Source organism: Gossypium hirsutum, chromosome A07, assembly GCF_007990345.1.
Source record: "Gossypium hirsutum isolate 1008001.06 chromosome A07, Gossypium_hirsutum_v2.1, whole genome shotgun sequence".
In the NCBI taxonomy this organism is placed as follows: domain Eukaryota; kingdom Viridiplantae; phylum Streptophyta; class Magnoliopsida; order Malvales; family Malvaceae; genus Gossypium; species Gossypium hirsutum.
Genome location: NC_053430.1, coordinates 7,788,845 through 7,812,947, shown reverse-complemented (window position 1 = coordinate 7,812,947; position 24,103 = coordinate 7,788,845). Strand labels below are relative to the sequence as shown.

General features: G+C 33.8%; 1 protein-coding gene and 1 pseudogene across 1 annotated transcript; one reads left to right on the top strand and one right to left on the bottom strand.

The window, feature by feature from the left end:
• Window positions 1–6,089: 6,089 nt before the first annotated feature.
• On the top strand, window positions 6,090–9,304 carry LOC107926678 (phosphatidylinositol 4-kinase gamma 7-like; annotated as a pseudogene).
• A 1,402-nt stretch (window positions 9,305–10,706) lies between these two features.
• On the bottom strand, window positions 10,707–14,545 carry LOC107926677 (uncharacterized). Its single transcript, XM_016857566.2, has 3 exons — window positions 14,056–14,545; window positions 11,670–13,233; window positions 10,707–11,169 (listed from the first exon to the last, which is right to left on the bottom strand). Exons 1-3 carry the CDS (start codon window positions 14,467–14,469, stop codon window positions 10,925–10,927), a joined length of 2,223 nt encoding a protein of 740 aa, XP_016713055.2. The 5' UTR covers window positions 14,470–14,545; the 3' UTR covers window positions 10,707–10,924.
• Window positions 14,546–24,103: the final 9,558 nt, after the last annotated feature.

Here is a 24,103-nt window from a genome sequence, read left to right as displayed (position 1 = left end):
TCAATTCAGCTGAAATTGTGGTTAATTAAGACCCATAGACTAACTTGTAAAGTCCAATCGTTATAGATTTTTAATTAGAAAATGAATTGAAGACTAAAATTGCAATTAATTGAAGCCTCGAAACAATAATTAGACCGAGCTTAAGTATGAAGTAGTAGATGACAGTGTTGTTAATTGATTAATTAAACAAATTAAGATTAATTAAGGTAAACCATGATTAAATTAAGTTAATTATCAAATTAATCCAACTATAAAAAGAAAAGTAAGTGGAAGGAGAGATGAGATATAATCTTCTCCAACTATCTAAGTATATAAGAAGAAGGGTTGACGCCATTTTAGGAATTTTCAAGCTTTTAACTCCAATTGCAAGTAAATTTCTAGTTATTTTTCTTTAATTTTTATAGATTTTTTTTTTATCTTGGAAGCTTGATTAAGCCAACATAAGGATTAATTAGTGAAGTTTTGATGAGATGTCATTGTTGAGGATTGAAATTTTAGATGTTAAATTGATAGAAATTAATTTTAGTTTAAGAAAAAGACTAAATTGTAAAGGTTAATTAATAGTTTTGTACATTAGGGACTAAACTAAATAAAATATAAAATTGACATGAAATTCCAATAGGAATATGGAATAGGGGGTTCCTAATGAGTAATTGTGAAATTGGATTTCATATGAAGCTTTGGATTGAAAGTTATGTTTGTCATGGGTTTAGGGACTAAATTGAATAAATTGTAACATCTGCTTGATTTTGTGATTAGTTATGATTTAAATGGGATTTAATAATATTATATTTTTTTATGATTTTATTTAGCTAATGTTGACACGAAACCATTGAGAGGGAAAAGGAAAATTGAAAATCGACAACGAATAGCTCAAATTTTTGGTTTGTATTTATATGATTCAAGAACCATTATTTTTCTATTTTTTCATGTCATTTATGCATTATATGGAGTTGAGGTAAGTCATTTATGGTTATTTGATTTGAATTGTTATATTTGAGATTGATTATCGAGACAAGGACTAAATTGAATAAAATAGAAATTTCTTGATTCAATTCGAAATTGATGAATTGTATGAAATTAAGTTATAACATGTTGAATATGTGATTAATTGATGAAATTTATGATTATTTAGATATGATAAATTATGATTCGAATTGTTTATAATGAATTAAAAATTTGGTTACCTGATTAGTTGTTCGAGCTGAGTCAAATATAGTTGGCATGCCATGGGGTCAGATTAATGATTGAAGACCATTGCTGCCAGGCAATCCGGGATGGTAGATCATTCTTAGAGTCATCGTTTTTAGGCGATTCGGGGTGACAGATTTTATAGTTGAGTAAAACATTTTTGCTGGGCAAACTGGGGTGACGAATCTGCCTATCTGTTCTAAGTCCATGTTGGCTAATAAGGTTATAAACAAATGAAATTGCTTAAATGATATGTGAAGTGGTTTGTAAATTGAAATGCATTGTACAAAATGAATTGAATGCGATTGAGAGGGCCAACAAAGTCAGAAATAGCCAAAAATCATGTATGATTTTGAATATGTATATGCAATATTTTTGTTATTCTAATAATTGGTGAGTTGTTAAAGAAGGAAATAAAATGGTACCTTTAATGTTGAATAGCACAATTAGTATTGCTTTGGGACTTACTTGATGATTGTAGCATGTAATGAACATAATCAAGCTAAGTAGTAATGGTACCTATGACATTAGTAGATGTAAGTTTAGTATAAGCATGATTCTATGAAATTGAAAGAGTTTGACATAAAAAGGTATGAGCTTGGGTTAGAAATTAAATATGTGCATTTGCATAAGCTTGTTATATTGTCTTGAATCATAGATTTACCACTGAGCGTATTTGATCAGCGTACGATTTGTTTTTCTCTGTGCGTAGGTAAAGTAGATCTCGATAGTTCGAGCAGTTGATCCAATATCCAACAATCTATCCCCAACTCAATGAAGTTTGTATGTCTTTGTTTTGTTAAAGTGTAGCATGTACTTAGTTGAGTCACTTTTGGCACCATACTATACTAATGTGAAATTTTGAGTAAAAGTTGAGATATCCAATTGGTCACTTGGATGCAATATGTAAATGAGTTAATAAAATAGTTTGAAATGTATTAAATGCTGTAAATGTAAATAATTTTGATGAATTTGGTATGGTTGTAATGGACATAGGTGAAATATATTAGATAACCAACTTATAAGTGTTAAGGCTTTGGCATATTATTAAATAAGGTAATGTAATTCATGATTTGTGTGTTGTAGTTGGCATAGGTAAGTTGGACATTGAGATGAATGTGTATATTTATTGGATGGAAAGAAACTGCAGGTTAAGGATCTTTAGAAATTTCAGAAATAGAATGTGACATCGCAATGTCAATTGAGTGTCGTCGCGACGAGATCAAGGCTCTAGGCCGCAGTGCAATGTCGAACTTGGTTGTTATGACAATGTTAAAACAGTATGTCACATCGCGATGAAGATGCGGAACTCCCCATGTCGCAATGTCAAGCTGAAGTTTTGTCAATTTTACAATTTAGTCCTAATTCGACCTCGGTTAGCATTAGAACTTTCGTAAGCTCATTTAAGACCTGAGGATAATTATGTCATATCTTGTGTTTATATTATTTGCATTTTTATGTTAATTGGTATTAATTGAATATAATTTGACCGTAATTGCTTAGGCAATGAGTATGACACCTTGTATCTTGAGCCCTATGATTGGGTTGAGTATAGGGTGTTACAGTTTCATTTTACGAATATTAAGATTATTTTCTGTAGAAATAAGGTTTATATGATTTATTCACACTTTGATTTTGGTAAAGTTTGATCTCACTAAGGTTTAAGGAGGACCAATTGGAAATAAACATGTTTAGGTCACATTGTATTTAATTTCCATGCTACACATCCATACTTAATCTATGTCATTTGGTTTTATTAATATTCGTGATCAATGATGGATTTAGTTATGATATATATAACGAAAGTCACATTGGTTCTATGTTGACATAATTTATGGACAAGATTGTTTGGAATACCTTTTGGATATGATAGTAAAACTTTGAGCTCATAAGGTTTTATAATATGTAATTATAAGGTAATTTGTATATATATATATAGCCTAAGAGGGAGATTGTTGGATAATATAGACATCACATATATATATACATATATATAAAATAAGAAAATTACATGTTATTAGTTTTCTGATATCCCATCTTCAGAGAGAGAGAGCGCCACATTTCTTTAAAATTCTCGTGTGTTAATTTGGAATATCAAAATCATAAGACTTGAAGATTTCAAAATATCGACGGATAAAGGTACGCTTCCACATTTAGTTTTGTTTTTTATTTATTTTTTATAATCTGACATGACAAATCTTAGTTTATGGTTTATTAAATTTTGTATAAGAGATTTACGGTTCTAACGACATTTTCTAACAAAACTTTCTAAGAAAAATGAGATTGGAGGGTCTTATAAATTATTATCTCCTTGGGGTTTATTTGAGAATCTAGGGTTCTAATTAGACGTAGGGGTTTTATTTAAAGGTACAAAGGCAACGGAGAGGTAGCTTAAGCATCGATCCATCCCTTTTTCCTTTCAATTTGCCTTCAAATTTTTAAAAGTGTTAGCTTCTTTATATTTAAGAAAAGTAGTACAATTTTATTTTAAAAGAAAATTATAATTTTTTAAACCTTTAAGATAAAAATCTTGACATCGTTCGTGACTATAAGATGCTTTATCACAATAATACCATTCTTTTTAAATAATTTTTTTTGGATGAATGATGAAATCCATTAATCTAAGAAAGGAGTTAAAATGCTACAAAAGAACATTGTACAATAACTATACTTTAAGCTATATAACAAATTAACCAATGATACCCAAGAAGCACAAAGTGAAGCATTAACAGGGCCAACTCTATGGATTGATCTTCCTCCTAAATTTGTATGCTCAACCTCTTTAATCTATACCAACACAGCATCTTCAATCAAGAAAGATGCACTAAAATACCTATTGTTCATTTGTCTCCATATCACATACAAATATACATTTCAAGCAAGCTTGAGTATAACAATAAGCAATGACTTTCCTTTAAGTTTTAATATCGTCCAAACTAATTCTTGCCTCTAGGTTCCCACAGCCCTATGAATGGAACAAAGCTACAAAATCGATTGCCACACAATCCTTGAAAACTTGCACTAAAAGAAAATATGATCACGAGTCTCTGCCTTATCCATACAGAAAAAACAAGAAGTATCAAAAGAAATCCAAAAGCAAGCAATAAATATTATTCTTTTTGAATAATTAACGTATGGTTTATATTTGTTTTATGATTTATAATGACTAATTTTTTTGAGATTTATAGATATCTTTTTCAATAATATCGTCTTTAAAATTTGAACTTAAATTATTTTTTTTAAGAACACAAAATGTCTTAAAAATACATTCAACACTTGTTAATTTATTGCTATATATAAAAAAAAATATAAACTCTAAACAAAACCCTTTTGTCACAAAAGAAGAAAAAGAATAAAAAAGTTGAAGTGTGAAAAGAATAATGAGGTTGATGAGAAAGATTTGAAAGCTTATACCTAATCCTATCTTTTAAATATTAGATAAACTCTCATAATTTCACAAATTAGCAATCCACCTAAAATGCTAGTCATTTTCTTGACTAATAAGCTGCACATCCCACTTTAGATAATTGAATCTTGAATAATAATAATAATAATAATAATAATAATAATAAACAGTTGATTTTTTCATGGATCTCAAATTAAAAAAGTAAATAATAACTTGAGTGAGGCTGGAGTGATCCATGTTACATAAATTTTTTTCCATTTTTTCAATATTGATTTGAGTAAACTGGCGTTTCTCCGAAAAAAAAAATTTAATCCTTGTTAATTGAGCAACTAAAGAAAATTAATTACAACATTAATGTTTTTTTTTGTTTATTATATATAATTTTAAGTACTATAACAAATTTAACTCTCAAAGTTTACACATTATGCTAATTTAATCCTAATTTAACAAATTTAGCTTGCACCATTTGTGTAAATATGTAAATGCTTGAATTTGTTATTATATTAATTAAATTTATGTACAATTGATATTAATACCGTGATTAATTATCTTTAATAGCTCACTTTTAAAATTGACAGAGATTAAATTATTACAATTTAAAAAAAAAACTAATTTATTTAATATTAAAATTGAAAATCACCAAAAATAAAAACGATTTTATCTACTTTATCGAAAACCTCAGCTGAATGATTAGCCCTGCACTTTAGCAGGTAATATTAGTAGTGATGGGAGGTAAGGTGTATTTCTCCATCAAAGTAGTGGGAATATTTATAGAAGTGAAAAGGGAAGTGATGCATATTGATGGTGTGAATGTAAATGTAGCTGAGGCCATGGAGAGGTGTAAGACAGGTTCAAAATGCAGCTATTGCATATCAGTAAGAGAGAGGAGTGTCCAATTTCCATTGTTTTAGAATGTTCTCCATTCCAGCGATGATGTTTGGATCCCTAAGATTGGGACCTTGTTGTATTTGTAGATGTTGTCAAAAAAATATTACTCGAGACTTTATATATTTAAAAAATAAATTTTATTTTTTGTCTAAATTCATTTTTTAAGTGTATTTTTATCCAAATTCTTATTTTTTGAACAGATCTTCAAATCCCAATTCATGTGATTTTATTTATTATTTTGTAAAATAATTGCTTATTTGATAACTTTTAATTGAATTTTGACTAATTGTACCAACTTCATCCTTCAAAATCATCATCATCATTATGTTTAAAATTTTAAAGTAAGAAAATATTATTTTCAAGGTGTTAGATATTTTTTAGTTAAAATTTAAAAAAACAACATTTTAATTAATTTTAAAAAGTTAATATTTTAATTATATTAAAATTTATAAAAAATTACTACATTCAAAATTTTAAAATATAGTTTTTAGAATTTTTATTCAATAAAAATTTAAAATGTTAAAATTAAAAAGATTTGAACACAAAAAAGGTGACATATTTTTTGGAATTATTAATATGTAAAAAAAAAATGGTGTATAAGTTTAACTGCCATTTCCTGATCCTCGTCACAAAATACAAACAGAGAAGAGTGAGAGAGTCGGAGAAGGTTCAGAGGTTACTGGTGATGGAATCGTGGACAAATTTCAGCCATTGATCTTGCATACTCTCTCTGACTCCGATCTTTGGATCATGAACGGCCGTGATTTCTTCTCCCTGACATTCATTGCCGTTCACTGAATCTCCGTGAGATTTTCTTTCAATGATTTTTCTCTTCTTAATTCCCACTGCGTTTCTTGTTCCTCCTTCAAAAATATCATAAAAAGGAAACAAAATGAGACCTTTTACCTTTTCATTCCATTTTTTTTTATAATTTTTCTTTTCTTATGAAAAAAAACCCCAAAGCTTTTGCCTTATTCTTTTTCCTTTCAAAAGATGATCAAAATTTAGACCCACAGGTTTTGTTTCTTCATTATCTGAATACTGAAGAAGCAACAGTGCTATCTTCTTTTATTTTTTAAGTTTTTGGAAATCTGAATGTAGTGGCAGATTCAGGTGGCTTCTCTTCAATTTATTTCTTCACTGTTAGTTTATTGAGATCTTGCTTTGATTGTTTTCCCCTCGTAATGATCATATGGCTATGCTTATTTCTTGTTAATAATGGGTTTTCTTAAATTTGTAAATCTTTATTTTCACTCTATATATGTATATAATTCTTTGGTAGTTTTATTCCTTGATCTTCTCAAATTCTTGAAGAATTAGTCCGGCTTTTGGGATTTGTTTATATGCTCTCTTTAATTTACCTTGAAGGGCATTATTTTCTTGTGAATTATATTAAGTAATTATATCTTGTCTTATAAATGATGCAGCTTTATCAATGGCTTCTATGCAAATGTAGCTGTTTTCCTGTGTTTCATTCCATGGCCAAACTCTGTGGATTTTTGTTCTCAATATGAGCATCTGTTTGGGGCAGTTTAAGTCGACCGGTTTCTTGTTTCACATGTGATTACCGCATTCCATAGTTAAGTCGGGCATCACTGGGTGAGGGACAAGGATCTTTTAACTTGTGACATCTCCGTTGCCAGCCTTGAAAACTGCAAGTTTTCTGTACCATTTTATGGCTAGTAAGTTGGAAAGTCCAGTACAGACACAGATGGCAGTTTCTGCTTTTAACAGTATATCCAATGGGCAGTACCATGAGAATGGAATATTGAAACCTGTTAGAACATGGCGTGTCTTTGTACAGACTGAAACTGGCTGCGTATTGGGATTAGAATGCAGATTGCCCTTAACGTACCTACAGATGAGAGCTCTCTAACATTTGGTGATCTTACTTTAAACAATGATCTCAGTTCCATTCGGAATGATTCGCCGCTACTTCTTACTCGAAACACAATGCATAGGAGTTCATCCACTCCATGTCTCTCACCGGCTTGGAAGAATCTTCAGCCAAGAGATGGGAGTGGTCTGGTTGAGATATTAGGGTGCTCAACTCATTCTTCTGGAACAACTGAGTTGGTGAAGGACATTATGGATGCGATCAAGAATGGGGTTGATCCGATCCCTATAAGTAGTGGGCTGGGTGGTGCTTATTTCTGCAGAAATATTAAAGGTGAGAATGTTGCAATAGTGAAGCCGACTGATGAGGAACCTTTTGCACCAAATAATCCGAAAGGCTTTGTAGGAAAAGCTCTTGGCCAACCTGGTCTTAAACGTTCGGTAAGAGTTGGGGAAACAGGATTCCGGGAAGTAGCCGCATACCTTTTAGATTATGATCACTTTGCCAATGTACCTCCTACTGTCCTTGTAAAAGTTACTCACTCAATCTTCAATGTCAATGATGGTGTAAATAGAAACAAGCTTCAAGACAAGAAGGTGGTCAGCAAAATTGCATCATTGCAGCAGTTCATTCCTCACGACTTTGATGCTGGTGACCATGGAACCTCAAGCTTTCCAGTTGATGCTATACATAGAATAGGAATATTGGACATTAGGATCTTTAACACAGACAGGCATGCCGGAAACCTTTTGGTCAGGAAGCTTGGTGGCGTCGGAGGCTTCAGTCAATTTGAACTCATTCCGATAGATCATGGTCTTTGCTTGCCTGAGAGCTTGGAGGACCCATATTTTGAGTGGATCCATTGGCCTCAGGCATCTATTCCTTTCTCTGAGGATGAACTTGAGTATATAAAGAATATCAATCCAATACGTGATTCTGATATGCTGCGGGCAGAGTTGCCTATGATTCGAGAGGCATGCCTCCGTGTTTTGGTGCTCTGCTCAATATTCCTTAAGGAAGCAGCCGGTTTTGGACTGTGTCTTGCTGAAATTGGCGAGATGATGAGTAGGGAGTTCCATGCCCTAGAGGAGGAGCCAAGTGAACTCGAGCTTGTATGCATTGAGGCAAAAGAACTTGTAATGGAGATCAACATGCCATTCTTTGAAGCTGATGAAAGAGATGACGAGTTTCAGTTTGACATCGATTGCAAGGAAGCTGAGGTTAATTTCACCCCGAATACTACAAGAGATTTGCCTGCAAAAGCACTCATTAGGCATTGGTCCGAAACCATGAACGACCGGAACTTTCTAGCTGAAGTAGATGAGGATATTGAAGCTTCCGAGATCCAAGTGGACGAAGGGCCGGTTAGGGCCAGAAATGTTGGTAGTCATGAAGAAGATTGGTTTCATACTGCTTCAAGGTTGTCTCTTTCCTTGAAAAGAATTAACAACTCGGGTCCAAAAGGCTTCCACTACCATGGTCAAAAACCTGAAAGGACTCACACAATGGACTACTCATCTAGGATGAGAAGAAGTGCAAATGAACAGCTTCTGACCTCGACGAGCTTTGTGAAGTTAGCTGACATGAATGAAGAGGAATGGATCTCTTCATTGTAAAGTTCAAAAAGCTCCTTTGCCCTGCTTTCGCCAATCGAAGGTCTCGAACGATTGGAGAGAGACAGAGACTTGGGACATCATGCCAGTTTTGAGTTTAGTTAAATGTCCTGAAGTGGATGTGTAGATTTTAGGGTCTGAAGAATAAATGTTTTTGGTGCTGGGAATTGGGTTTCTGTTACATAGTTTTCTTTCACATTATACAGTGTTATGGAAGAAGAAATAGTAGGTACTAAAAGTAGTATATTTGGGAGAAAAAGAAGAGAAAAGCTTGTTCAATCATATTTTCTTAATGAAATCATATGCATTTGTTACATAAACATGTGAAGTTGGTTATAATACTATCCTAAAAGATCTGTTAATTTTGGACATGACTTGGAAAAATGAGTAAAACACATTATGTGCTTGGTTAGTGCTTTAAGTAGCAAATGCGATGACTTGCATAGCTGTTGTTTTGGCCCGAATTTTCCTAGAATTTTGCATGCTTTGTCCTTACAAATTCTAGTTCCAAGGGATGCTGACATTTGCCCACATTTGATGTGAGGTTTCAACATTCATGGAGACCAGTCTTTGTTATTTCCAAGCAAACCGAGACAATGCCAGCAACATGACAGCAATTGATGAAAGGGACTGCATATCTTTGTTATAGTTTTTCGTGTTGTGAAATGCTGTTCCCTTACCTACTCGAAACATATTGGTACCATGCGTGACTGGTAGTTAAAGAGAAGTGGCACTCATTTTTCACACTTCTAGTGTATAGCAACTTGAACCCGGAAGGAACACTTCAAGTAAGTGAAATTAAATTTTTTGATACCAAGGACCAACAACGAGATTATTGTATATATAAAAAATGAGGAGATGATGGAGTAGGAATAAGGTCGGTTTACCCATTTAGGGTGGAGAGCCGTCAAGAGATATTAAACTGGAGGAGAATGGAGAAAAGGGAAGAAGGTTTAACAGATGGAATTGGGATCCTTAAGAGTGCTTGGTTCTTTCCTCATGCTACCGGCTTTATATATGCAGGTCATCCCATGTTCCGAGGTGTCACGTGATGAGTTGATATTGGGGTTAGAAGTCAGAGGCCAATAGCCAAACACTTTAGGGCCAGGTAGGTAGGCTGGTTGGCGTTTTGATGTGTGTTTGTGGTCCTGCCTGTGTCCTAAGTGGTCTTGCCTGACACTGCATTCCTTTGCTATGACAACTAATGATTGGATCTGTCTATCAGGCGAGTTACTGTCCAGGGAGGGCCTTCATGAGGGATCCATGCAAGGGGTTTCATCTTGACTGCTCAGAAATCTCGGCAAGGCTTAACAAAATTTAAAAATTCATGTTCATATCGAGTTCAAGTTGCTTCTCTTGTAAAAAGTGTGCAAAATTACCTAGTAAGAAACCATTTTTTGAACCCTTAAGAAATCATTCCTTCAGGTAACGTCAAAGGTGCTAATCTGAAGTAGTTGGTTTGATTGTTGTAAAACATGCTACTTCGCCCATTTATAAGTACACCATTAATAGGACAAAAGCTCTGTTTTGCTTGACTTGACTTGCAATGTAGACAAAGTACGAACTCAGCAAATGACAATACTAAACGCCTAAATGGTAATTCATCAACCATTCTACTCCAACGATGCCAAGATTTGACTCAAACCAAAATATGCTCCAAAATTTATCGAGTTAAGCCAAAACCATTGCCAATCATTCATGTCACCAGTAACTACATTCAGCGATCAATGGTCAATGTCAAGTGACAGTAAAAACTAGGGAAACATAATGGTAACACAAATTTATTGTACTTTGAATACATACTTTCAAATACAGTGTTCTTTGAAACAATTTAGTCATAAATTAGATTCCAATAACAACTCACATTTGTCGTACATAAGAACAACTGATGGGTTGGCAAGAGAAAAATCGGCTTTTGATTGGATGTGGGGAGAGAATAAACAACATATTCCTGATTTATAAGTAAATTTTGGTTAGGTAGTGATAACCTTATGATGACCTAGCCAGACCTTTCTCAACCATAATGGAGCTAACAACATTCTTTACAAATACATAAAAACATTCTCGACAAGAATTTGGCATCAAAGTAGATTTTTGTTGCAGATTAATATCATTGCTATGGCTACATACCGGGCTTGGAAAAGAGTGGATACTGGATTTTGAGTGCTGGAAACCATATGCTGCCAAGATTGTATGGGTGGCAAGCCTAGCAATCTCCTTGAATATATTGACTCCTGCAGACACATGGTGTAAATACATTTCATAAATCGAAATACAGCCAAGACACACATAAAGTGTTTAAAGGCATAACTGAAATGCAACTACACACACATAAACCCAAACAAAAATCGAAAAATGGCTTTTTAGGTAAGTCTTCAAATTGTTTATGTAAACTCCTTTCACTTTTTCATTTTGTTTATGCTTCGATCTTGTTGAGGTGATAACATTATGCTATAATTTTCCTTAACGCATAACATCCAAGTTTTGTTGGCATGCTAGTCTACTCAAAGGATTTTATACAAACTTAATAGTGCAAGCCCTTTGGTATTTTAATACAGAGAAAAAAAGCTGAAAACTTGGTGGATAATAAAATGTTTCTGGATCACCCGAGTTCAGCATTGCTTTCATCAAAAATATTATTTCATGAATACAATAAATACCAACGACTCTGATGAAGAATTAAGAAGTGTTCTTAAGATGTTTGTTAGAAGACAACATTTAGATAATATAGTACCTAATCGTTTGTCTTGGCTTAGGAGCTTTAGATTGAGTTTAACAAGGGCCTGGATCTCACTTTTGGCATTATCATCTTTTCTATCCTTACTTTTGGAACAACTCTTCTCCAACCTTGTTCTCACCTCCGGTATATCTAACTTATTTACACCTGCCTCCAAGTTGGAATCCAAAGAACGCCCTGGATTGAGTTTAGCAAGCGCCTGAATCTCACTTTCGATATTATCATCTTTTCTATCCTTGCTTTTGGAACAACTCTTCTCCAACCTCGTTCTCCCCTCCGGTAAATCTAACTTAGTTACACCTGCCTCCAAGTTGGAATCTAAAGAATCCATAGATCCTCTTAGCACTGAACCAAACAAACTAGTTGAACAAGATCCACGCTCCGTGTTTGCCGTTGATGATGATTCTCGACGTCTACTTTGTGCAATTTTCACAAATGGGCCCAGATCATTTACACGAGAGCAACCATTTTCAATTTGGACCTTTGCAGATGATGAAGGTGGAAAAAAATGAAGTGAATGAGAAGCAGGAACTCTCTCACTGGGTTGTGTATTTATAACCACCCTCTTTTGCTTTTCCATCTCAGGAGATTTGCACTTTTCCTTTTCCCTCTTGTGACAATGATACCCATACTGCTTCTGTTTTCCCATTCTTTCCTCATTCCTAGTTTCATTTTGCTGAATTTTCAATATATGAAGACTTGAACTTCTGATTGCCTCTTTTGAAGCACTTCCGAGGCAGGGGAGTTTTGTTGAGTTCCGGTTAAGACTATTAGTTGTCTTACAATTCTTTTGCATTGACTTTGCAATACTCATCATTTTCCATGCCTTATCAATATCATACAAATCTTCCTTAGGCTGAATAGAACTGTCTTGAGAAGTTGAATGTTGACTTGTTGAAATTGACGGTTGTGATTCACTTGATCCAGGATTACATACTGCAGCAACCTTACCTTTCCCATGACTTCCACCACCAGATTCAGCCATACGAGAAGAGAAACTTAATGATCTACTTTGCAGTGCACACCAATTTTCACGAAGAACCTGTATACGGCTTTGTACATTGCGACAACGACGCAATGTTCTTGCACCTGATTCAGTCAATTTACCCACAGTATTCCTACTAGGACGACTCACTTCATCTGCCCCACTGCTTTCCCATCCAGGGATGATACTAGGTGGTGAATGATTAGAACATGAAGACACACTTGCATTATGTCCTTCAAGTGGTGTGATATTTGAATCTCGAACTATATCGAAAATTGAAACATCTTCCTCAGATGGTAATTGTACATTATAGTTAGCAGCGATCATATGATTGTCAGTTTCAGTGTCAACATCAGTTTTCCCATGTTCAGACCTAGAAAGAGCACAATCATGACAAAACCAGTCACCATCAGGTACGGTCGCACCCAAGCCAACACAGTATGTATGAGCAGCAGAGTCACAGAGATCACAAAGCAGTAGAAGACTTTCGTCGGTCATACCATGGCACACGCTACATTTAACTTCTGAATAGGGATCAGAGGGCCCAGATGTTGCATTTCCAGAGAGATGGTAAACCTGAAAATGTTACAAATATCAGAATTTTTGGACTAAATGAATTCCCTTCTTTTAATTGACAGATAGTGAACAAACCCAAATCCAATGCCTAACTAAGAATAGGCTAAGCTTGGGAGCTGACCTTTTTGCACCACACCTCATGCTAGGGCAAATAAACCATAACTTGACCGGAGGATACACCTAACAATTCTATTTTGCTTCGACTCTTCATTTTCCTTCAAACACCTATGTCCGAAGTATATCTGGACATAGATATAGGGATATGACCCACCAAGGACCCTCTATGAAAATCTTAAAAAAAAATTTGAGCATACTCATGCTGGACACTCGTATCCAAGTCCGAATAACATAGCAATGTATTCCAATTCCCAGGTATCAAGTTGCTTAACATGTAGACATAATACAGCATATGTTATTAGAAAATAAAAATAAAAATAAAAATATAGCTGATGTGTTGAGAACAGATTAAAAGACAGTGTGGAAATAGAGATATAATTATATATGTTCAAAGTATCCATAACCTCTGAGGACCCCCAAATTCATGGAAAAACTGAGAATAATTTGAACAAATTCGTATAAAACCGAAACTCCAGTTCTGAGTAATATAGGTAATTACACCATCTCAAAATTAATTAAGCCAATCAGTACCAGGGTGATTCCACCATGACCCCAAGGATAAGGCTATGAAACTTTGAGATCCCAAATTCATACACAATATTAAATTTCTAAGAACATTAATCTTGGAGGTCAAATTAGCAGAGCAAGCAAAATTAAACTAAAAAAATGACGCAATTAATAATGATAACGCAAAGGAAACGTGACCTGATCTCGTTGAGGGATGTTAACGAGGCGTTGGGAAGCAAAGACACCTTCCTTGGGCGGTCTATGAATGATGGTGAACCTGCGTTTGCACATAGGGCAACGGGACTCCACCTTAGCCCATTCCATGATACAAACGAAACAGAAGAAATGATCGCAGCTGTTGATTTTGCCCCTGATTGCTCTTCGTCCACCGTCCGATAAGCATATCCCGCATATCTCCGGATCTGAATCATCATCGTCCGCTGCTTGTTGTTGTCGTTGTTGTTCTGGTTGATGATTACCGGGTTCGTCTTCGATGATTGATTTGGATAAGGTTTTGAGACGTTTGTTTGGGGAAGGAGATGGGAACTCGGTTGTTGAGTCACCCGCCATTTTTTTTATTGACTCAGCCATTGGTTCCTCAAGTTCACCCATGAATGAAAGAAATCCTACCTGTACTGAGTCTATGGGTTTTCACTCGCCTCCAAAACTTAATGGGTCACCTTTCTTTTTCGTTCAAAGCCCATTAGTTTTCCTTTATATTTTGCGTCATTAGTGTTTTTCTAACGGATATTTATTTAATTTGAATTTGTTTAATTTTCAAAATAAAATTAAATTTGAATAATAAAATTAAATTAATTTAAAAATAAATTGAGTTTAGATTCCAATAATTAAGTTTGATGTTTATATATTATAATAAAATTAAATATATAATATTATAATATAAATATTAAAAAAATTAAGTTGTTTGTATATAAAAATTAATAAAAATAAAAAAAATTTAAGGATTATATAAAGAAATAGCATATACATTTATTTGATAAAGTATATTTATATAAAATATTAAAAATTAATATGAATGAATTTAAACAGGACCGAATTAGTCAATTACAAATAAATGTGAATTTAAATAAAAAATTAAAGTACATATTTTGAATTAAATCGAATTAGACTTAAGCAATTATGTTATGATGTTGATACATACATTGTGCTTTAACTCACTTGACTCGTGGACTTCCACGTTATATTCATAAACATGTTATAGAAACATATATATTTAATATGAATATAGATATTTTAGGCAAAAACAAAGTTGGGCATAACTCTTCAGTCAAAATTGGTTTAAGAAATGTAATATTAATTTTAGTAACAAAATTATGTTAACATAAGATTACGGGGTGGAATATTGGGTATATTATTACATTACATTGTTTGATTTGCTTAGTTGAAATGTAAAAATTTGATATGCTTAATTGATCCTTAAAAGTACAACTTATTAAATGGTCTTTATTATAGAATTTTTTTAATAAATTTAATTCCTTAAATATTTTTTAGTCTCAAATTTGGAAATTGTGCTAAATTATGACATTTTTTTTATTAATTTATGTGTTGATAAGTAAATTATGATGTTGGAATAAATTTATAAATAAATTATTTGGATAAATATAATCATTATAAATTTAAATAAAGATATCTATTGTTTCACCATTAAGAATAAGATTTATTTTTACTTTTAATTAGACTTGAATTTTAATTTGGGGAAAAAAAGGAAATTGATTAAAATGATAAAAACAAATGATAAATTTGTCTAAATTTTTATATAAGGTGTAAAATCTTAGATAACAATATGTGATGTTGATGTTGAGATTATACTTTATATTCTTATAGTTTAAATTTATTTGAGAATGTGAGATTATGAGATGATCGAAATATTCTGAATTTAGTTAAGTGGTGGAATCGATGAAGTTCAATTCCCATGATTTCTCAATCACACCACTGGCAAATATATGCGAGTTTTAAGTTAATTGGCAGAAGGTCTAGGGTTTAATTCTTGTGTTTGTAAAATCCGGCTATTTTACTAAACTAACCTAAAAAAATTAAATATTTACAAGAATGACATGAAATCTATAGTGTCAAGCGGTGCCAACACCCCGATGGCCAGCACCAAAGTCCATCATCATGTAATCATTACTTTGTGATTGACTCGGGGATAAAAAATTATTTTTTTGGTGTTATTACTGCCATGGCCAGTACCCGTATGTATTTTTAAGTACTTTTTAGAAAATACAAGTATTCCTAGTTCAAAAAAATATTTTTTAATAGGTGCCGGTGTGTAGGTGGCAAAAAAAAATCAATTTTTTTTGCTTGTTTTTTGGTGCTGGCACCAGTTCATATATTAAAAATAAAGTTTGTCAGTGTTGATGTTAACGTTCTTGTTGTCTGCACTGGTGTGATTTTTGAAAAATAAAATGCTAACGTTTTCTCAAGTGTTTTTGACTTCCTCTTTTATAAACATTTATCTTTTAGTTTCCTCTTATTTTTTCTTCTCTTCCTCTTTTCTTTTCTTCATTTTTCTAGTGTTTTTGGCTTTTTTTTAAAAATGGTCATCAATTTTGACAATTAGAGCATGCCGACAAGTTTTTTTTTCAAAAATCATACTAGTGCTAGCAACAAGAACGCCGACGCCAACATTGGCAAACTTTTTTTTTTAAATATGAACTTGTGTTGGCACCAAAAAAAATTGTAAAAAAAAATTGAATTTTTTTCCAGTGCCGACCATCTACATGCCGGAACCTATTAAAAAATATTTTTTTTGAACTAGGAAATACTCGTATTTTTTAAAAAGTACTTGAAAAAATACATATGGGTGTCGGCTATGGCAGTGCCGACACCAAAAAAATTAGTTTTTTATCCTTGACTTGATCACAAAGTAATGATTACACGATAATGAACTTTAGTGCCGACCATCGAGATGCCGGCACCGCCCAACATTGTAGATTTCAAGTCATTCTTGTCATTGTTTTTTAAGTTGGGTCATTCTTATAAATATTTAATTTTTTTAGATTAGTTTGGTAAAAAAGTTGTAAAACCATTTTCTTTTTACCCATTGTAATGTAATTGTAGGAGTTACCATACCAAAATTTTAAACTTTTAACCGAATTGAAATTTTTTAAATAAACTATTAACCGACCAAAATAATTTCGATTAATTCAAGTAATTAATCGAATTTGCTAAAATTTTTACATTTTTTGTTTAAATAAATTTAAAACATGAAAAAAAAATTATTGCAATGTTCACCAAGGTATAATCTACCGCCCTATCTAACGATCTCATCCAAAACCAGAAATCTTTTGGTCATCCAACCAACAAAATACTAATAAAGCATGCATTACCAACATTGAAATATTGAATTCAACTAACACAAACCCAGTATTCTCAAGTTAGCCTTAATGGATATATATATATGAAAGAATAATGCATATCAACTTTTTTGTTGCAATTGCATTGCAAAGTAGGTTCTAATGAAATTCTTTTAAACATATTCAATTTCTATTGCATACATATACAAATAGTATGTTTGTATTTTCTAGAATTCCCTATCATAAACAACAAAAATAAAAACCCAGCAGAAGCAAAATTGGATGGCTTAACCCCAAAAATAAATAATGAACAGTTTCAGTTTACTCTCAGTTATTCTTAGGGGGATGGGATTTTGGGGCATGATAATCAGCATTCAAAGCTGTAAAACCAGTCATTTTGGTCTTCCCATGGCGACGACGACGACGACGATTATGATGATGATGATTTGTATTTCTCGATTTACGATTTACGTTCAAAATTGCTTCCTCTGATGATGTATGGTTATTAAAGTGATGATTTGAACCTGAAATATTTGCACCTTCTTCCACTCTCACTTTCTTTAACTTCATTAACTTTACCTTGCCTGAGTTGGCCAGGTTTTCTGTTGCCGATTCAACACCACTTCCATGATCTGCCGCCACTGTTGTTTCCATGTCTGAGAAAAAAAAGTTGAACAAATTAACATTAACTAAGCTTATAGCTTATTCAAAAGAAGTTAACATGAATATTCTAACATTACCAAAAAAATAAAAAGAAAGAAGAAAAGCTTGAGAGATCAATAAAGAATATGAATGTATATACCATGGGGATGTGCAATTGAGTTTCCTATAAGAACCAAAACGAACACAAGTGCAAAGCTAAAATCCCTTACGGACACCATTACTTCTTTGCTTTCAATGTTGCGGAAGCGACGATAATATTAATAACAATATTATCAGAAATATTTAGATAATTATTATGCCAACAATTATACTAAGAAAATTCCCAGTTAAATTGGAGGGGTCACAATGGTCCCGCTTAAAACCCAACAACTAGACAGAACTCACTTAGATATTTATAGCAATAATAACTAAATAAATATAACCAACATAAAGCTATTAAATAAAAGCAAACAAATAAGAAATAAAATACCAGAGTTTTAACGAGGTTCGGCCAATTTAGCTTACGTCCTCGGACACTACCAAATTAATATTTCCTCTAGAAATATTACAAAGGAGAAGATTTTGGGATGATACAACCAAAGGGGAGGGGTTCTATATATAACAAACCAAACCCCCTCCCTTTCTATCTTTTCCTAATGTGGGATATTGCCAATATTCAACAAATCTCCACCTTGGCGATATTCCACATCTTCGAACATCTTCTCATAACACTAACTTCAATAGTGTCTTCAAATTTGCAACCAATCGCCTTCTTCCCTTTTGGTAGTTGTGCCAGCTTCCACGTCTTGTTTTTCTCTAGAGATTGCATTTCCTCTTCCATTGCACCTAACCATCTATTATTCTCTAAACTCTGAATGGCTTCGGTGTAAGTGGATGGAATATTATCAACAACTGGAAGTGCATAAGCTACCATGTCAGTGAAACGAGCTGGTTTCTGAATTTCTCGTCTCTGCCTTCTGACTGCAATTGGCTCTGATTGCTGTTGAGGTTCTTGGGTAGAAACCTCTTCCTCATCTGACTCTGCATCTGCCAATGAAGAATCACTAGTGGTACCTTCTGCTGGAATTACCACACTCTGCTCAAACTCCACCTGCTGCGGAGTACACTCCACCTGCTGCGAAGTACTACTCACTCCTTCTGGATTTACCTTATTCAACATGGCAGATTCATGAAAGGTAACATCCCTACTGATTATCGTCTTCTTTGCCTCTAGACACCACAAACGATATCCCTTAACACCAGCATTGAAGCCCATGAATAGAGCCTTCTTTGCTCTTGGATCTAACTTTGATTCTTTCACATGATAATATGCAATAGAACCAAAAATGCGCAAGGTGTCATAATCAGTAGCAGGTTTTCCATACCATTTCTCCAAAGGAGTCTTGCCATTTATAGCAGATGATGGCAAATGATTGATGAGATGTTGAGCGTACATCACAGCCTCAGCCCAAAACTTTCTATCTAATCCAGCATTAGATAACATACATCGAACTTTCTCCACAAGCGTTCGATTCATACGCTCTGCCACCCCATTCTGTTGCGGTGTTCCACCTACGGTGAAGTGCCTTACTATGCCACAATCTTGGCATATCTTCAGGAAAGGATCGCTTTTATATTCTCCACCGTTGTCTGATCGGAGAACCTTAATCTTCCTTCCTGTCTGATTTTCAACTTTAGTTTTCCACTTAAGGAAAACTTCAAGCACCTCATCTTTGTTCTTCATAGGAAACACCCAAACTCGTCTGGAAAAATCATCAATAAAGGTGACAAAATAACGTCTTCCTCCAAGTGATGGAGTCTTGGACGGTCCCCATACATCAGAATGCACATAATCCAGAATACCTTTAGTATTGTGAATCCCAGTGCCAAATTTCACCCTTCGTTGTTTTCCCAGAACACAATGCTCGCAAAATTCAAGTTTGCAAGTCTTTGTACCTTTCAATAATCCTTGCTTGGCTAGAGTTTGCAAGGATTTTTCACCAGCATGGCCCAAACGCATATGCCACAGCTGTGTTGCCTCAGCGTCCTTCTTGGTACTCGTAATTGCTGCTGCTGTTGTCCCGACCACTGTACTACCTTGGTAGTAATACAGATTGTTCTTTCTTATGCCTTTCAACATCACCAATGCTCCTGAAGTTGCTTTAAGAACTCCATCTCGTATTGTCACAACTAGGCCTTTAGATTCTAACGACCCCAAAGAGATGAGATTCTTCTTCAACTTTGGGACATATCGTACATCCCGCAAAATTCTAGTAGATCCATCATGACTCCTCAGTTTAATTGAACCTATCCCGGCTATTTTACATGTGTTATCATTACCCATGTAAACAACCCCTTCATCTAGTTTTTGAAATTCAAAGAACCATTCCCGAATGGGACACATATGATAGGAACAACCAGAATCCATGATCCACTCATCTGCATATAATGTTGAAGATGTCATACTAAGAGAAAAGTCTGACTCTGCTTCACTATTGCATTCTGCAACATTTGCATCTTGCGGAGTCTTCCCTTTTTTCTTCAATTTTGGACAATCTTTCTTCCAATGTCCTTTTTCTTTGCAAAAAGAACATTCATCTTTGGCAACAGCTCGACCTTTGGACTTTCTTCTCTTCCCCTTAGACTGACTTTGCTGACGACCTCTTGTTACCAATGCTTCCACTGCTGCTTCACCTGAACCTTTCAACTTATCCTTTCGGCGTAGTTCATAGCTATACAATGCAGCAGTTACTTCATTGAAAGTTACTTCCGATTTTCCATGAAGTAGAGTAGTTTCAAGGTACTCAAACTCCTCAGGAAGCGATCCCAACAACATTAACGCCAAGTCTTCGTCTTCAAAAGTCACATCCAAATTCAACAAATCAGCCACCAGCTGATTAAAATTGGTAATGTGCTCGTTCATCGTGGTACCAGGAACATAACTGAAACGAAACAGTCTTTTCTTCATATGTAACTTATTTTGACTGTTCTTCTTCAGAAATTTCTCCTCCAATGCTTTCCACAATTTACTTGCAGAAGTCTCTTTACTGAATGTATACTTCTGCTCTCTGGAAAGACATGATCGAATTGTACCACATGCCAATCGGTTGATGGTCTTCCATTCTTTATCATCAACCCCTTCTGGTTTTTCTTCCTCAATGGCAATATCTAGACCCTGTTGAAAGAGGGCATCTAGAAGCTCACTTTGCCACATGCCGAAATGACCTGTTCCATCAAAAATTTCCACTACAAATCTCGTATTTGCAGTTCCAATCCTCGGCAAAATGTACGAAGTGGAAGTTGTTGATATGGATGGTTTTTCTTCTGTCATTTTTGCCATAGCTTCTACTTAATAGCCACCAAATGCAGAATACCCACAAGCTTTAGGAAATGTTTCTGATGTGTAAGATCAGACTAAGCTGCAAACACAGAGCATACTACAAAACCTTGGCTCTGATACCAATTGTTGCGGAAGCGACGATAATATTAATAACAATATTATCAGAAATATTTAGATAATTATTATGCCAACAATTATACTAAGAAAATTCCCAGTTAAATTGGAGGGGTCACAATGGTCCCGCTTAAAACCCAACAACTAGACAGAACTCACTTAGATATTTATAGCAATAATAACTAAATAAATATAACCAACATAAAGCTATTAAATAAAAGCAAACAAATAAGAAATAAAATACCAGAGTTTTAACGAGGTTCGGCCAATTTAGCTTACGTCCTCGGACACTACCAAATTAATATTTCCTCTAGAAATATTACAAAGGAGAAGATTTTGGGATGATACAACCAAAGGGGGAGGGGTTCTATATATAACAAACCAAACCCCCTCCCTTTCTATCTTTTCCTAATGTGGGATATTGCCAATATTCAACATTCAATTCTTTGAAAGGGGAAGAAGGTGTTTATAAAAGTTTTGAATATCCAGGTCAAAGCTAGGGTTCTATCTCCAAAGCTCACTTTTTTTCCCTTTGATAAAATCCAAGTACTAATATTTTACTTTGGGGGAAACTTAAAGTTGAAAAATGGGTACTAATTATTATAATTATTTTCTCTCTTTCTAGTTTTGCTACAAAGTAGATATCATGTTAGGGTAAAAAGAAAAGGTAATGATGGCGTGCTTGTCCGCCGCCATGCATGCAACGAGGAGAGAGAGCTTGTTTGGTGGCCAAGCTTTGGCAAACACAAAAACCAAAGGGCCATTCAATTTTTTAACTACTTTGGAATGATCTGGTCCCCATATATGTATGTGTGTATATATATTTTTATAACAAGAATTTAAGCTTTGTCTTGGGGCTTTTGTTTGAATCAATATGAATATGATGGCTGTAAAGATAAATAATATACTAAAAATGGAAGACACGATTCTCATGGTGCGCAATGGAGGGCTCTGGATGATCCTGGCTTACAGCTATATCTATACATATAGTTTAAGAGCTGCACACACACAACTATATATATAAAGTTGAATGAGTTGATTAAAGCAAAGCGTTTCACCATGTCAATGGTATATTTATAACTGCAACTCATCATAAAATATACGATGAAGCAATATAACTATGGATTCTCTTTGTCTCTTGTGTTTTGGGTATATATAAGGGTTATCTCTTTGTCTTGTAATAGCGCTTAATTAACAATACAAGAAGTAGGCGTGACAATATGGTCTGTCAGGTGACAAGGCTGTTATAGGTATGCTGTCGTATAGTGTACTATGTGATCCAACTTTAACATTTTCATTGCTGAAATTGAATGAGGATGTTAGGCTTTAATGGTCCTTACAGAAGATTTGTAGCAAGTTGTTTTTAAGACAGTTCAGGTAGAATTCACGGAGGATCATCCACGAACCTTTTTGGGTAGAGGGTCATTATTGGAGGGTTGCTCGTGAACTATTATTCCCAATAGAGGATTATTTGCAGGTAACCTCATGTTCTGCCATGTGTCCTTGCCGAAGTAGGGGTATAATAATTTTTTTTAAAGAGTTTGTATTCAATGCATAGGTAGTGAATGAATTTATGTACGGATAAAAAATTACATCTTGTTATTACATTAAAAACTCTTAAAAATTAGTATAGAAAATTAATATTTTTTAATAGATAGGGATAAATCTAAAAAATGCACATGAACTTTCACTCAATGTACAATATTATACACAACGTTTTATTTTGTGCAATTTCACACATGAAATTTTAATTTGATTCAATTTTCACAAACCATCAATACCATTAATGATATAGCAACATTTTTATGTTTACATATTGCATACATAAATAATTATACTTACCAAATATAAAAATAGATTGATGTATTTATTTATTGAAATATATACAATTGAATCAAAATAAAACTTTATGTATAATTGTATACATTTGAATCACCATCAGGGTTTCATGTGTAAAATAGTACATTGAATCAAAATCTATGTATGGTTTTAATATTTATCTGTAAGAGGTACTATCAAATAATTCATTGTTAGTATATAAATATATAACATTAAATATTAATTTTTCATCCAAATCCAATGTTAATCAGGTAAAAGTATAATGGAGGCCCCTGTACTATGAGTTAAATTGCATTTTGCCTCGTTTATTCAAAAAATGGGCAAATTTACCCCTCTGTGCTAGATCAAAGAGCAAATTGGTCCTTTCTATGAAAAATTTCGTCAATTTCTAATGTTAAAAGTGAATGTGGAAAACGGAATAACCAGATAGTTATGTCACATGCTTAGAACTTTAACCAAGCAGATGTGTGGCCTTGGACTCGATTTTTTGCCAACGAGCCTAAGTCAACCTTCGATCCTCATTCAAGAGAGGCTTTGACACACTTAGCCTAGACAAGCAACGGAAAAGGGAACTTAGATTAGCACAAGAGAAGAATGTAAGAGTTAGGAGAATGTGGAAGTGTCTTTATTACTCAAATAAGCTAGCTTGGATACTTAGATTAGAACAAAAGAATAATGCCAAAGTTGAGAGAATGTGAAAGTATCTCTATTACTCAAATAAGTTAGCTTGGATACAAAAGAGGGAGTGGAGCCTCTAATTTAAAAACCAAGCTTCTTTCAATCTAGTAGTTACAATTAATCCTAATGGATGATCAAGATCTAATTCTAGAACCTTCCCACCTAAATCATTAAGTGCTATAAAATGGTGGAGTACTCTAGAACTTTTGAAACATTTTGTACGGTTCTACATAGGTTTAGTCATTTCTTCAGACTTTTAGAGTCTATTAGCGTACTCCGAGAACCTCGTGGTTCGATTCGCTCATGTTTGGTTGGT

Excerpts from the sequence above, each read along its gene's own strand:
- LOC107926677 (XM_016857566.2), bottom strand. The coding sequence starts at position 14,469 with ATGGGTGAACTTGAGGAACCAATGGCTGAGTCAATAAAAAAAATGGCG. Across the intron at positions 13,234-14,055 it reads ACATCCCTCAACGAGATCAG|GTTTACCATCTCTCTGGAAA; the intron begins GTCACGTTTCCT and ends TAACATTTTCAG. Across the intron at positions 11,170-11,669 it reads AAGCCAAGACAAACGATTAG|GAGTCAATATATTCAAGGAG; the intron begins GTACTATATTAT and ends ATGTGTCTGCAG.